Source organism: Bos indicus, chromosome 9 (assembly GCF_029378745.1).
Source record: "Bos indicus isolate NIAB-ARS_2022 breed Sahiwal x Tharparkar chromosome 9, NIAB-ARS_B.indTharparkar_mat_pri_1.0, whole genome shotgun sequence".
Lineage (NCBI taxonomy): Eukaryota > Metazoa > Chordata > Mammalia > Artiodactyla > Bovidae > Bos > Bos indicus.
The window spans coordinates 33,442,875-33,458,571 of NC_091768.1; the positions used below are offsets into that span (position 1 = coordinate 33,442,875).

General features: G+C 39.1%; 1 protein-coding gene across 2 annotated transcripts in view; it reads left to right on the plus strand.

Moving 5' to 3' along the window:
* The first annotated feature begins 311 nt into the window (after positions 1-311).
* The window catches only part of GOPC (golgi associated PDZ and coiled-coil motif containing), a 40,028-nt gene continuing 24,642 nt past the window's right edge, over positions 312-15,697 (plus strand). For both annotated transcript variants that reach the window (XM_019967153.2, XM_019967154.2), the window contains exon 1: positions 312-830. In XM_019967153.2, coding sequence (XP_019822712.2) covers positions 543-830 — 288 coding nt within the window. In that variant the 5' untranslated portion in view covers positions 312-542. The remainder of the gene's footprint in view (positions 831-15,697) is intronic.

Consider the following 15,697-nt stretch of genomic DNA (forward strand, 5'->3'; position numbering starts at 1 on the left):
CACAGAATGTTACCGCGGCAACTTTGTCGGACTACTTTAGAACGGTTCCTGCCCACTATGAAGTCAAAGGGGTGGAAGCTGTTCCCCTCTGCGACGTGGACACCTTCTCTTCTCCGGGCCTTTCCAACTTGGAACCCCACACCATGCGTCTCCATGCCTCGGGGATTCAAGCTGGAGTATGCCAGTTCTCAATATGGCCGTTGACAGGCAGGTCTCAAACGGAGGCTTTTCATAGGCCAAGGTCGCACCCTAGCCCCGCCTATTTCGTCCCTCCGGGCTGCGTCTGCTTAGGTCTTTTCTACGCATGCGCGGCGGGGGCGGGCCGAGAGGTGGGACGGCCCGCGTCTTCCGTGTGCCACCGCTGCCGCCTCTGCTCTGCTGCTCTTGCCCCTCTGGGGCTTCGTTGCCGGCGTTAGCCACGCGAGGGGAAGAGAGGGGACGGACGGAGCGTGCGTGCGCGGGGCTTCCCGCAGTCCCAGCAGTTCCTCTCGCGGGGTGGACGACGGGGTCAGCAGCAGTCGGGGGAGGCCCTAGACGGCGCCATGTCGGCGGGCGGTCCATGCCCGGCAGGGGCCGGAGGGGGCTCAGGGGGAGCCTCTTGCGCCGTGGGGGTCTCCCCTGGCGGAGTATCTATGTTCCGGTGGCTGGAGGTGCTGGAGAAGGAGTTCGACAAGGCCTTCGTGGATGTGGATCTGCTCCTGGGCGAGATTGATCCGGACCAGGCGGACATCACTTATGAGGGGAGACAGAAGATGACCAGCCTGAGCTCCTGCTTTGCGCAGCTTTGCCACAAAGCCCAGACTGTGTCCCAAATCAACCACAAGCTAGAGGTGAGCCTTGAGCCCTGGAGGCGGTGGCATTCAGCTCCAGCCATCAGACTTCATTTAACACACCGGTGAAAACTGCCAACTGGGGCACCTGGGCTTCATATGTGACGAGAGAGTGAGTGTGTGTGAAGGAAGAGAGTGACGTTAGGTGAGAGCAGGAATAGGTGTGTAGGTTGACATGTAGGTCTCCTGGGGCCCTGAAAGCCACCTTCCTGGTATCTTTATGAGGAGGAAACAGGAACTAATTACACCTGTCTACTTGTGCCTTTTCGTTAAGAAGCCTAAGACTTAACACAAGCTCAAAGGTGCTCTGTCATAAGAATATTTTAGCTCACCTTTTAACATTTGAGTTTTTAGATCTACTTTCACATTGCAGGTTTGTATATCACCAGTCCTGATTATTTTGGACTATTTCAGGTCAGTTTTCATTGTTGCACACAGACAGCGCTATTACTTGCCTACATGAACTATTTAGGGGAGTTTGATCAAAGCTCTTAGGAAAAAGGGAAAAACAAGATAGGATCAATGTCTGTCTCAGTTTACAGTTAGTCCTTAAATTACAGGCAGATACCTCCAGAGCGCCCTACAGTTATTCAGATGACTTCTAATATTGATGTTGTGTCTGTACTTTACTACATTTCCCAAAGTCTGGATTTAGTTTTGAAAGTATGTGAAGAGCGATCATTTGCTTAAGTCTCTCATCTTGGTTGTGGGTGTGAGTGCAGTAGTAGTAGTTCCCAAAAAACCTACCATGTTTTGCAGAAAATTAGCACATTTTTACGATATTTAGAAATCATGATAGATTAACATTATTATATAAAGAGCATTTTTTAATTATATAATGTAAATAAGAGAATGGGTCTTTCATTTTAAAGTGGATAAAAATAGGATAATAAATGATATGCAAAGCTCTTTGACATTAGATTTCCTAAGAAATCATTACTATCAGTTGTGATGATTGAGAGTGCCCACTGGATCCAGATCAATATGAATATCAGAAATGCATTCTCTCCTTGCTTAGTAGTTAGTTAGCATTCTTTCTGTTTCCTGTCCGTCATGAAAAAGGTAGTATAATTTATCTTTGATGAGCATAGAATTGTATATGGGAGATTTTGTGACTCTTCTTCATTGAAAGAACTGTTAATTTCTTTTATCCTTTTTGAAAGGGTTGGAAGTGTTGACATAAAGCTAATCATTTATTCATCTACATCTGTGAAAATGTCTCTTGATTTCTTGATTCAGCTGTAGTTTCTAGAAGATGATTATTTATTCAGGTAGTGACATTGCATTTGATGGTCTTTAGTAGCTTTTGCTATTCATCCTATAAAACTGAGAGTTTTTACTGAGGACAGAAGAGCCTGGCAGGCTACAGTCCATAGGGTCGCAAAAAGCTGGACACAACTGAGTGAGTATACACACACACACTAAGAATAAACAAGTTTTTTAAAAATGAAACAAAATCTAATTCATTTTTTAAGTGACTTACAGAAACTTTGATGTTTTGATGTCAGATTTTAAAAATCTAATTTTGGAGAAATGATTGTTCTGTGAGCAGGTGATGCTCAGTTTTTTCATCTTTAAATATTTTAAATGAGTATTTAGAGTTATATTAAATTACGCATTTTCTTTTTCAAAAATCATAATTATGTATTCTGATTCTATGTCCTGGCTTAGAAGGTGGCTTTATTTCTCAAAACAAGAAATGCTAGCCCATCACAATGTGAGCATGTTTTTTTTTTTTTTACCATCCTTGAAGCTTTTAATTTGAAGATTTTAGAAAATAGGGGTTGTTTGTGTGTTTTTTCAGTTACAGTTGACTTCTTTGTAAGGCTCTTGTTTCTCTGTTTAACAGTTTCTACAGTTTTCATGGAATTAGTTGTGTGTTGCTGAGGAGAGTCATTGTCAGCAGTGCCTTTCAAAGTAGATCTGCCATTGTATCATCTGCAGAATTTCAGAGGTTGCCCTGTGTACCTTTAGCAATCTTTTGAGATCTTGAAATTTTAGCAAAGATTTCACACTTTCTTGCCCTGTTTCATTTTTTAGTAAGTGAATTAAATTCATTTTATTGCTTTAAGGATATGGACATTAAGACATAATATTTGAGGTCGCTTAAGGTCTGATATAGTGCACCAGACGTGCACCAAAGTTCGGTGGTTTTAGAAATTAATACTTAAAGCATATTACTGTAATGAAATATTTTTATAATCAAGAAACAGATACCTCCAAGAGTAACTTAGATTTAAATTGATTAGATTAAATCTTAGATTTTAGATAAACTTAGATTAAATTGCCCTTCTTCTGCTAAGTTATTGTCTTTAGGTAGTTAATTTAATATTAATATAGTAGTTAGGAAAACGGTTCTGCTACAAAAAAAAATCAGAGGTTGCACTTAAAAGAAATATATAAATTGCATCTATATGACCGCTTTTTTCCTTAAGTTGTATTTGGAGAGAGGGGAAGGGGAGGGCAAAGAATTCAGAATATTTTGAGGTAGTGCCATTTTTAATCACTCACGTCTCTCTCATACTTCCCACCTGCTTGAGAATCCCTGCTATGGTGAGCCACTTGGGAACAGCTGTGCTGGAGTCACAGGTCCTGGTTGGGACAGTAGTAGTGGTAATAGTAGCAGCAGGAGGAGGTGTTGGAGTAGAACAAAGGGCAACATCCTGTGCTTTATGAAAACTCACCTCTCTGCCTTGACACAGGGTTTTCTGCCTGTTCACCCCTTCTTTAAAATAACAGCTACACAGCACATCTTCTCTCACATCCTCCTTTCCCTCAGCAGTTGCTGAGTCAGTATCATTTTTAAAGTGATTTACTGTCCAGAGCCATCTAGAGCTTCATTGAAAATGAAATGATATACTGTCCTTTTACTGCTTTAAAGCTATTCTGTTTTTGTTCTTTTGTTTTTAAGTGCATCAGTTTCATTGTAGTTTATTTAACATTGGCTTTTAACTGCTCATGAACAATTGTAGTGCCATAACATGGTAGGTTTCAAAAATAGTAACCAACTTTCCCCCCACCAAAAAATATTGCCCCCATTCTCACTTGTCCATCCTTGCTCTTTTTTTTTGGTTTGTTTTTGTCTACAAGGGATATTGGTTCCCTGACCAGGGATCAAACCCAGGCCCCTGGCAGTGAGAACACCAAATCCTAACCACTGGACCACCAGGGAATTCCCCATCCCTGCTCTAATTACTACACTGATTTCCCTTTGCCCAAGGCCATTCATATTTAGTTTCTAGTGCCATGTTCCATACTTGGATAAACTGGGCAGCATTCTAGACTAGTGCAGAAGTATTTTGTTTTTAAACAAGCAGTGGGACTGTTTGCAGCATTGAACTTGAAGTTTAATATTGATCCAATATATACTTATTGAGTGCTATGTGCCATGTGCTGTGTTGGGCACTTAGTATACAATGGAGAGCAAAAATAGATATAGTCGTCACTGTTATGAAACTTGGATTCTATTGGGGGAATTTGTTGAAATAATTATTATATAAATGTGAAATTCCAACTTTGAGGAACATAGAGTAATGAGAACCTGTTCTGGGAGATCAAGGAAGGCTTCTTTTGAGGAAGTGACCATTTGGGTAAAACATAAAGGATGAGTAAGAATTAATTAGGCCAAGAGAAAGAGGAGTATCATTCAACATTCCAGTAGAGAGAGCAAGAAATGGAAAGCAGCGGTGATAGGTGAGTGCTAATGCATTTGAAGAACTGAGAGTTGATAAGTGTTATAAGCAGAGGGCAAAAGAAGTTTGCACAAGTACATAGGGACTACATCTTTATGATTTTCTAGACCATGTAGTAGATTTGAGGGCTTTATCATAACAATGGGAAATATTTTAAATTAGGTGGTAATCTCAGGAGATTAGGAATCTCAGATAGGAAATTAGAATAGTTCAGTCTGGCTGTGATAAGGAGAGAGTTTGTGGAAATAAAATGAATAAATGCAGAAAACCACTGGGGACTCTTAATTCTGATCCATGTGAGATGATGGGAGTAGGATAACAGAGACAGAGGAAAGTGTTCAGAACAAGAGAGATTTGAGAAGTGAAAATAAACAGAGCCTAGGGATGGGTTGGAATAGAGGGATGGCAATGGCACCCCACTCCAGTACTCTTGCCTGGAAAATCCCATGGACGGAGGAGCCTGGTAGGCTGCAGTCCATGGGGTCGCTAAGAGTTGGACACGACTGAGCGACTTCACTTTCACTTTTCACTTTCATGCATTGGAGAAGGAAATGGCAACCCACTCCAGTGTTCTTGCCTGGAGAATCCCAGGGACGGGGGAGCCTGGTGGGCTGCCGTCTATGGGGTTGCACAGAGTCGGACACGACTGAAGCGACTTAGCAGCAGCAGCAGGGATGGGTTGGAATAGAGGGATGAGGGAATTCAGGATGATTCCACAATGTTAGTTGGCTGGATAAATGGAAGGATATGATATATTATCAGCAATGACTATATTGCTAACTGTTGGTCAGTTACTATGGGCCCAGCTCTGTCCTACGTCTTCTATGTATATTGATTCACCTATTTCTCACAAGTCATGTGGCGTAGGTTTATTATTCCCATTTTACAGGGATTAAGTAAGGGGCCCAGGACTACAGAATACGAAAAACCAATCGCTCCAAAAACACATTTATCTCTGGTTGGGAAAGGAGGTAGAGAGAAAAGCAACCAGAAACAGTTGAGTGTGGCTGGATGGCGGAGTTCAGGGGACGTACTGTTTTCACTTTTTTTAATGGAAAAATAAAGTTAAACGTGTTTGCAAGCCAATGAGCAGCATCTAGCTGAGGGAAAATCTGGATATTCTAGGGAAAAGAGGGGGATTATCAGTAGCAGTAAGCTTTCTGAATGAAGATGAGGGTCAGAATACAGGTCGAGAGACTGACGTCATATTGCAAAGACAGCTGTTACACTTAAAGGGAAAGAAGAGATGATGAGCACAGAAGCAGGAGGGAGTGTTTTGTGTGATGGTGGCTTTATTCTGTATACAATAGCAGCCTGGGACGACAACTGGAAGTGGTTGAAAGTAAAAGCCCAAGGAGAGTGAGCAAAATCTGAAATAGTAATGAAAGAGTGTGACAGCAAGTTGGCCAGTCAGATAGAAGGACTGCCAGGCAGTGCTGAGGTAATTTAGAGTTACCATAAATTCATGGTACAACCAGTCTGCCCTGTTGTATGACTTTCTCCAGGTATACAAACATAGAAATGAGAGTAATAATTGCATTCATTCAGTGCCATAGCAGGAAGTTTGCTATACACGCAAGAGTGTTACTGAAATGAAAATGGTACTGGGGATGAAGAAGAGGAGATAATCTTTAAAGGAGTATAACCCATATTTGATAATCATGTAGATGGAAAGGATTATGGGTGACATCCCATTTCTGCTTGGGAAATGTATTGGTTGATACCTGCAGTGGCTTGAATGGTGCTTCCCCCCAAATTCATGTCTATGCACAGAGCCTCAGAATGTGACCTTATTTGGAAATAGGGTCTTTGCAAATGTAATTAATGTAAGGATAGAGATAAGGTCATAGCAGATTGTGACAGATTATCCTCAGAGGATGCACAGAGACTCAGAGAAGAAGGCTATTTGAGGATGGAGTCAGAGATTAGAGAGGGACAGGCATACAAGTCAAACAGCCACGGCATTAGGAGACTGGCATGAGATAGTTTTTCTTTCAGGGTCTCCGGAAGTCGTGAGCCCTGTCAGTACCTGGATTCCAGGCTCCTGCATCCTAAGCTGTGAGAAAATAGTTTTGTTTTTTGAAGCCACCTAGTTTGTGGTAATTTGTTATGACAACTGTAGAAGACTGATACCATTCACTGAAGTAAGGAATCCAGAAGACGGAGCAGGACTGGCAGGAAAGAGAATGGGTTGGATTTAGGCGACTTTATCCTTTTTTGCATATTCCTAACATAGTTTCCGGAGAAGGCAATGGCACCCCACTCCAGTACTCTTGCCTGGAAAATCCCATGAGTGGAGGAGCCTAGTAGGCTGCAGTCCATGGGGTTGCTGAATCAGACACGACTGAGCGACTTCATTTTCACTTTTTACTTTCATGCATTGGAGAAGGAAATGGCAACCCACTCCAGTATTCTTGCTTGGAGAATCCCAGGGATGGGGGAGCCTGGTGGGCTGCTGTCTATGGGGTCACACAGAGTCAGACACGACTGAAGTGACTTAGCAGCAGCAGCAGCAACATAGTTTCCTGGGCTTCCCTGGTGGCTCTGACAATAAAAAATCCGCCTGCATTGTGGAAGACCTGGGTTCAATCCCTGGGTTGGGAAGATCCCCTGTAGGAGGGCATGGCAACCCACTCCAGTATTCTTGCCTGGAGAATCCCATGGACAGAGGAGCCTGGTGGGCTACAGTGCATGGGGTCGCAGAATTGGACATGACTCAGCAACTAAGCACAACACAGCAACGTGGTTTCCTAATTACTTCTTAACCCCTCCAAATCATCCTTTTGTTGCCAAAATTCATTCTAAAGTGATTCATATTAAGGTTCATATCAAAAAAGCCAGCTCTGACTCTGTCACACTCTTTGTATACCTCCTTATCACTTACTGGGCTTCCCACGCGGCACTAGTGGTAAAGAACTCACCTGTAAATGCAGGAGACATAAGAGATGTGAGATTGATCCCTGGGTTGGGAAGATCCCCTGGAGTAGGAAATGGCAACCCACTCCAGTATTCTTGCCTAGAGAACCCCATGGACAGAGGAACCTGGCAGGCTACTGTCCATAGGGCTGCACAGAGTTGGACATGCCTGAAGTGACTTAGCAGGCACATTATCACTTAACTGGCTAAAATTCATACTCTGGCACATTGGTCAGTGCCCAGTCTGTCAGTCCTTATCTCTCCTCACCCCTTGTTAGCTGCTTGTCCCTCAGTAAAGCTGGTCTAATTTCTTTTCTCTAAATAGGCTTGCTCTTTCTTGGCATCTCTACTTTGGCATAGACTTTTGTGTATAGTAACTTCTCTGTCCCCTTTGTCTACAGGATCAAACACCCTCATCTTTCAAGACACCGCTTACATCACCATTTGTTTTGAAGGCTTTCCTCACCCAGCAAGCCTTATGACTAACACCTTGAAACTCAAGCTGTTATAAGATTTGTTACATTGGGCTGTAACTAGTGGTTGCCACATTTCTCTACTTCTGTCAAGTAAGCTCCTTGAAGGTCAAGATTTTGTTGTAGGTGAAATTATCTGAACTATCAAATGCTTGTGAAAGCTGACTTTTGAGGGTAACAGTATCCCTTTGTGAATCCATTTTGGTTTCTGGAAATTGGTTGGTAGTTTTTTCTCTCCATGGTTCTTCCCACACCATATTGAAAAGTAAATAATTCCTTTCAGTGTGGTTATCAAATTGACTTATATATGTGGATTACAGAATAGGCCCCTTAAAGGGGACAATTTTTGGAAATTTGGAACTCACACATTAAATATCAACCTTTCTGACCTGCTTGCCTCCGTATCTCACCTGCTGCTGCTCCTAAGTCGCTTCAGTTGTGTCCAACTCTGTGCGACCCCATAGCTCACCAGCTAGGGGTTTTCATATCTCAGACCTTTCCCTTCTCTGTGTATTAGCTGATCTCCATTCAGCATTCCCTTCTTTCTGACTACCTTTGTTTCTTCTTGAATTGGTACATCACACATGCCTCTGTACAGGTGTTTACAACACATCATAATTGGAAATGTATTTTTAATCTCATTCTATTAAATGTAAAATCCTCAAGGGCAGAATCCACGTCTTATCATTTTTTTTTCTCCAGATCCTGGCACACTGTATATACTCTACAAATGTTTATTTGAATGAGTAAATCATTTGAAACAACTTCATTTTGTTCTACCATGAATCCTCAAAGATTACCAGTAATCGTTCTGTAATACAGGTTTCCTGAGAACTGGGATGGTGTCTCTCTGGACAAGTCTGCTATCCATTGTGTCTAAGATGGTGCCCACCACATTATTGAATGACTGAATCAGTCACAAAGATATGATTTCTGAGTTACTATTTCATGGTGTTCCATTTTAAGAACAAGTTGAAACTGACTGAAAGTAACTTTAAACATCACTGTATTAGAGTACTGAGTATGGATTTAATGTACTGGTAATGTTTCTAATATATTGGGTAGGTTCATTCTCTTTACTCCACCTCCAGTTTGATCATAGAGCAACTGAATTATTTATGTTAAAATGAAAACTGAAAGCATTTTTGTATTGTTTAGAACTTCATTTTGAGGTTTAAAATACTTTAACTTTTAAAAATACACCACAGATTTATCTACTTTCTTCCATTTCAGATCCCCTAACTCTAATTCAGTCACATTGTCTCCCATATTACACAAAGCTGCCTTTTAAAAAACATAAATATGACCATATAATTCTGTTTTAAATTCCTCAATTGTACTTTGAGTTAATTCAGACTCTTTATCACTGATGAACTCTCTGTGATCTGATCTCTGGATAGCTCTCCAGTGTCATATCTTATCATTCTTCTGATTTTTTTTCTGTATGGCCCAGTCCACATGGGTCTCCTTTCAGAAATTAAAACAATAATTCTTAAACTTTTTGGTCTCAGGACTCCTTTACATTCTACAATTATAAGGTCCTCAGAGAGCTTTTTATGAAAAAAAGAAATACAGGTTATATCTACTGGTATTTACTGTATTAGAAATTAAAACTGAGAAAACTAAATAATTATTGGGTTGACCAAAAGATTTATCAAGCTGGAATCAAGATTGCCAGGAAAAATATCAGTAACCTCAGATATGCAGATGACACCACCCTTATGGCAGAAAGCGAAGAACTAAAAAGCCTCTTGATGAAAGTGAAAGGGGAGAGTGAAAAAGTTGGCTTAAAATTCAACATTCAGAAAACTAAGATATGGCATCTGTTCCCATCACTGTATGGTAATAGATGGGAAAACAATGGAAACAGAGCCTATTTTGGGGGGCTCCAAAATCACTGCAGATGGTGACTGCAGCCATGAAATTAAAAGATGCTTGCTCCTTAGAAGAAAAGTTATGACCAACCTAGACAGCATATTAAAAAGCAGAGACATTCCTTTGCCAACAAAGGTCCATCTAGTCAAAGCTATGGTTTTTCCAGTAGTCATGTATGGATGTGAGAGTTGGACCATAAAGAAAGCTGAGCACTAAAGAATTGATGCTTTTGAACTGTAGTGTTGGTGAAGACTCTTAAGAGGCCCTTGGACTGCAAGGAGATCAAACTAGTCAATCCTACAGGAAATCAGTCCCGAATATTCATTGGAAGGACTGATGTTGAAGCTGAAACTCCAATATTTTGGCCACCCGATGCAAAGAACCAACTCATTGGAGAAGACCCTAATGGTGAGAAAGATTGAAAGCAGGAGGAGAAAGGGAGAACAGAAGATGAGACGGTTGGATGGCATTACTGACTTGATGGACATGAGTTTGAGCAAGCTCCAGGAGTTGATGATGGACAGGGAAGCCTGGCATGCTGCAGTCTATGGGGTCGGAAAGAGCCAGACATGACTGAGCAACTGAACTGAACAGAACTGAAAAGATTCATTCAGTGTTTCCTGAATGAACCTTTTGGCCAACCCAGTATTATATGAGTTAAAAGTAGCAACAGTATATAGCACAGGGAACTAGTCAACATCTTGTAATAACCTATAATGGAAATAATTTCAAAAATAATATTTGTGTATGTGTATAACTATATATACATATGTATATGTATAATCTTGCTGTGCATGTGAAACATTGTAAGTCAACTATACTTCAATAAAATGTATATATTTAAAAAATAGCAACAGTAAACCCATTGTGTGTTAATATAATTATTAATTAAAATAACTATACTTCCCCGCAAATTATGAGTAGCATTGTTTTACATTAAAAAAAATCTGTCTCAATAGATAGCTGGACTCTTGTATTCCCTTTTACATTCAGACAGTTGTGATATGTGGTTTTGGTTATAGAAAGAAAATTTGACCTCACAGAGATAAGTACTTCGATAAGGGAGCAGTATTTTAATAGCTATTTCAGATAATTGTGGATATTCTTTGATAGTAAAAGGTAATTACTTAAAGGTTAGTTACAATGTGGAGTATGAATCTGTCAGTGAACTTTTTATATACCGTCACATTAAAATACATTGGTCTGTCTTTATAGCCTTTGAATGAATCTTTTACCAAGGCATGATTTTAACATTGTGTGTGGTCATTTTGCAAACATTGGTTTGCTGGGTTATCCAGATTCTTCCAAATGTGGAAACACCTCATAATACAATATCAAAAAATCACATTTGTTAATATCTCCAATCACATGAGAAATATTTAAATATTGGGAAGCTGTCAGGTTTATGGTGCTGGATTCAGATTTTCCAGAATTCTAATTTTCACTTGAAAGTGTAAATTTTTACCATTGGCAACAAATGCTGTCAGTTGTTTTCCTTGGAATAACAGATTCACTTTATTTATCTTTAAGAACATGTCTGCCAGATATATCAGTCTTAATAACCACAGTTTGTTCTTCTTTCAAATAAAAATGATGTTCCAAGAAAAAAGTGTTCAGCTTTGCAACTCAAGCAGTTGCATAAGTGCTTTTTCTTGAGAAAACATAGTTTGACGTGCAGCAAACTGAAAATGAAAAGGCAGGTTTTAGTTGCTCAATCGTGTCTGACTCTGTGCAACTCCGTGGACTGTAGCCTACCAGGCTCCTCTGTCGAAATTTTCCAGGCAAGAATGCTGGAGTGGGTTGCCGTTCTCTCCTCCAGGGGATCTTCCCGACCCAGGGATTGAACCCAAGTCTCTGTACCATTTGAGCCATCAGGGAAGCATCAGGGATGCTTTATGCATGCTTCCCATTTCATCCCACAGAACATTAAAAACTTACTCAAGGGTTGAGATTTTTAGAAATTGATAATTTTGCTGCTTTATTGGGACATTCTGAAATGCTTTTTGTTTTGTACTGGGAGTGCCTGTTAGTGAAGCATTCATTGACTACTGGTAGTTTGGTGCCGCTGTCTTGACGTGTTGTCAGCCTTCTAGTCATTATTGCTTTAACATCTTTGGAATAAATGTCAACACAATGAAAAAGGCAAATCATACTTTATTATTATGAAAATAGTTTTGGCTCTGAAATGGTCACACAGACCAGTGAGAACTGCTGCTCTTATAATAACTGCAGCTGTTCCCAGAAGTGTTCCCAGAAGGATAGCCATACACTCCCACCCCACTAATTGTCTTTGTTTAGCTCCTTTCAGACAGCTTATTATGGCTTTTAATTATGTAAATTGCTACTGACTTTGTAATGACCTTGGACAAGTTACCTAATCTCTCTGCTTCACTTCCCTTCATACAAAAAAGTATCTTTGAGGATTATTGTGAGGATTAGGACAATTAAAACATGAGTTTGTTCACACCAGTGCCTGGCACATGGTTAATGCTATTATATATGTCATTCATTTTCTGTATGAGCCGCCTCCTGCGCAAGGCCACTGAAGCTTTGAACGGCAGGATCCACGTTTGTCTCATCTAGCAGTGTATCCCTTGGGCCTAGCCCACTGCCTGGCATATATTGGTGCTTAATAAATACTTGTTGAATAAATGTGTGATGATGTGGGAAACTAAAAATAGCTGTAGAATACTTTGGGGAGAAATGATGACAGATGAAGTTAGTGGTCTTTATGCTTGGATTGGAAATTGCAGCAGAGAGGTAGAGTTTTCTCACAGAACTTTCATAAGCCAAATGAACATACTATTTCAAGAGCTGATATATAATTAAAAAAGAGAATATTATTTCCTATCTTGAGTTAACAGATCTTCATGTTTAACCTTTGAATATATTTTCTGTTTGGTCACAGTCTTTGCTTTAAAACAGGACTCATTGGCTTTTTATAATCTTGGATATTAGAGCAGCGCCAAGAATCCTGGTCACAGGAAGAAAAGAGAAAATAGAGAAAGAGTCTTTATAAAGGTGTGGGTTAAATTAAATGAGCTGTAATACTTTGTTCAGCTTTTTTGAAGAAGTAGAAGAAAAGAAAGAGAATGGATCAAAATGCTTTCATTAGTAACATTATTCCCTCGATTCTTGTCACAGAGGGGAAACGGCTATGTGAAGCAATGATGCTCTTGTCTGGCAGGTAGCTTATGACCTTTTGTATAAAGAATGATAGATTCTTTTAAAAGTTTAGACCCTGGGGGGGAAAAAGACAGTCTTACAAACAAAATAGCATTGTTTGTTTAAATGAGGCAAGGAAAGTTATATAATCTGTAAAGTTTCTCCTATTAATAAGAAGCTCAATATTTAATACTCAATAAACTGTAGTAAGGCTTTTATCTTTACCAGTCATATACCACCATCAGTGTATGGTTTTTATTTTTTACATTTGTTTGATTGATCTTATGAGCTTTAAAACCTTTGAGGAAAGTAGGTGGGTATAGATGATAAATTTTAGATATTGACATTAAATGGTGTTATTGCTAGAGATTTAAATTCCAATCTGTACTTTCATCCTAAATTGCATTTCCAAATAGTAAAAATATGCATTTAAAAGCATAATTGTTTCTTTTTACTGATGTAATTACATTTTATACATGTATTTTAAAACAAAAGTATAGAAGCGTTTGCAGGGAAATGTCTTTATCAGCAGCTTTGTATGCTATGGTTCATAACAGTCAAATTGCTATTTGAAGTCAACTGTTTTCTTTGTAATTCTTACAAAGAACCACTCTGAGTGTGTGTGCTTTTGTGTGCATGCCTGTCAGTGCCTACACGTGTGTTTGTGTATGTGTGTGTGCACATGCATCTGGATGTTTGGGGGGTGAAGCTGGCTACGTGGTGTATGTTCAGAGTAGTCTCTTGCTTAGAGCTCTAATTCTGAAATTTGGGATGTGATCTCGTTTGGAACTCATGGACTCCTTCCTTTCCATTTTTCCTATTACTGCCAGAATTATAAAGGATGTCAGGAGGTCTTGAGTTTTAATCCCATACAGTTTGTAATTTAGGACAACTCACCTAATCTCTTTGGACCTCAAAGCTTCATGTGCAAAATAAAAATGTTTTACCAGATTTTTAATTTAGATTCTTAGCTTAGACTCTGTAAAATTCTATCAAAAGAGCTGTACAAAATGCCCAAAGTGATGAATGACCTGGATCCAAGTTCCCTGCTGTTGGATATTTGCTAATTTCTTGTCTTAGTTTAATCCTTCCCAGAACAGGAGATTTGGGGGTATGCTTAAGGTAAAGTAATTGCCTTTTTTATCCATAAGACAGTTAAATAGAAACTAGCCTACGTCTAGAAAGGAAAAGTACAGCTGTTGTACATTTTTACAAAATTGTGTGGACAGAGGATTAAAGTCTAGACAGTGTGAAATAATAGGAAACTCTGAATAAAAAATTGCTTCGATTTTTGGTGCCACAGAATGGAATCCAGTAGTTAAGAATTAGAAAGGAATTAACTTGATGGAAAAGAATTTGAGGTAAGAAATAGAATAGTAATGACTACATATACAAATGAATGGTAATGATAATCCTAAAAAAATCCTAAGTTATTTAGGTACCCTGTCTTTCTGTCTTTTTCATTCCTGAGAATACTGCATTCCTATGTTGCAAAATATGCCCAGAATGCTCATACATCTCCCCACTCCATTCTAGCTGATGATGGAGATCCAGGGACTATATTTGAGAATCACTGCCTTAGAAAATCTCACCATTGGTTGATTTAATGACCTTTAAGTGAAAGTCAAGGACCTAAGGCTTAGAGATCCTCCTAGAGTGAAGTCTTTTTGTTCTTTATGAGTTCTAGGGAAAGAATATCCTGATGGTCAGCTTTTTTTTTTCTCCCACAAATGAGTCCAAAATCAGATGTAGAAAGTGAAAAGAATGAATCCCAAATAAAGTCTATATGTAAGGTAGTCTTACATATAACTGGTTTTGATTTTGCTTTTTAAAAGACTTTTTTAGATATCAGTGTAGAAATGGAAGAGTTGAAGGTTGAAATCAAATATTTTTTAATTTTCATTCTTTCCTGGTTATTGCATGGCCAAGGTTAGTGATGTGAAAGATGCTCGGGTGTTTTTTTATGGTCAAGCTAGTTTTGAGTCTTATTTACTAGCTGTGTGATCTTCGGCAAATTGCTTAAACTCTGATTTCCAGTTTCCTTAACTATTAAAAAAGAGAGAGAAAGAATGATGATGAGAATTACAAATGACACGTGGTACATGTACACCTGCCATATGGTAGGTAAATGCTTGTTTTGTGGTAACTGAATATTGTTAGTAAGTTAAACAGGTATTGTAGCAGTAGAAACATTTTTTCCTTACAGCTAACTGCTTGATAACACATCTGCTTCCTTACCCCAGGAGTAAGGATTGGGTTCAAAGGGCTGTTCTACCACTGTTCGGATAGCCATAGAAAGAAAATCAGTTTTGATAGGCGTTGGTTTTGTTATCTAAATAGTAATCATCATAATCGTAGTCTTTATGTTCTCTAAGATCTCTTTGATTATAAAATCCTGTTGTATTAGGAGGGTAGCCATTGAATAAAATATGGAAATTTATAATCTTCACATAAAATGTATCACTAATTTTTCTTAGCAGCTAAAATGCTTATATCATAGACAAGACTTATTCAAATATTACTAAATTTAGAGTAAATTTGAAACACTCTGTTTCAAAAAAATTAACTTGAGCTTTGAATTTTGTTACTGCATCCTTGCTTTGTAAAGAATTTTTCCTTCATTTTTTTAAAGTTGAGCAGTCTCTTGAGAAATTATTTCATTTAATGAGTGTTCCTGTTTATAGTAGGCCACTTTCAAGAGACCTCCATACTACAGGAACAACAGGGTAGTATGGAGGTCTTCTGA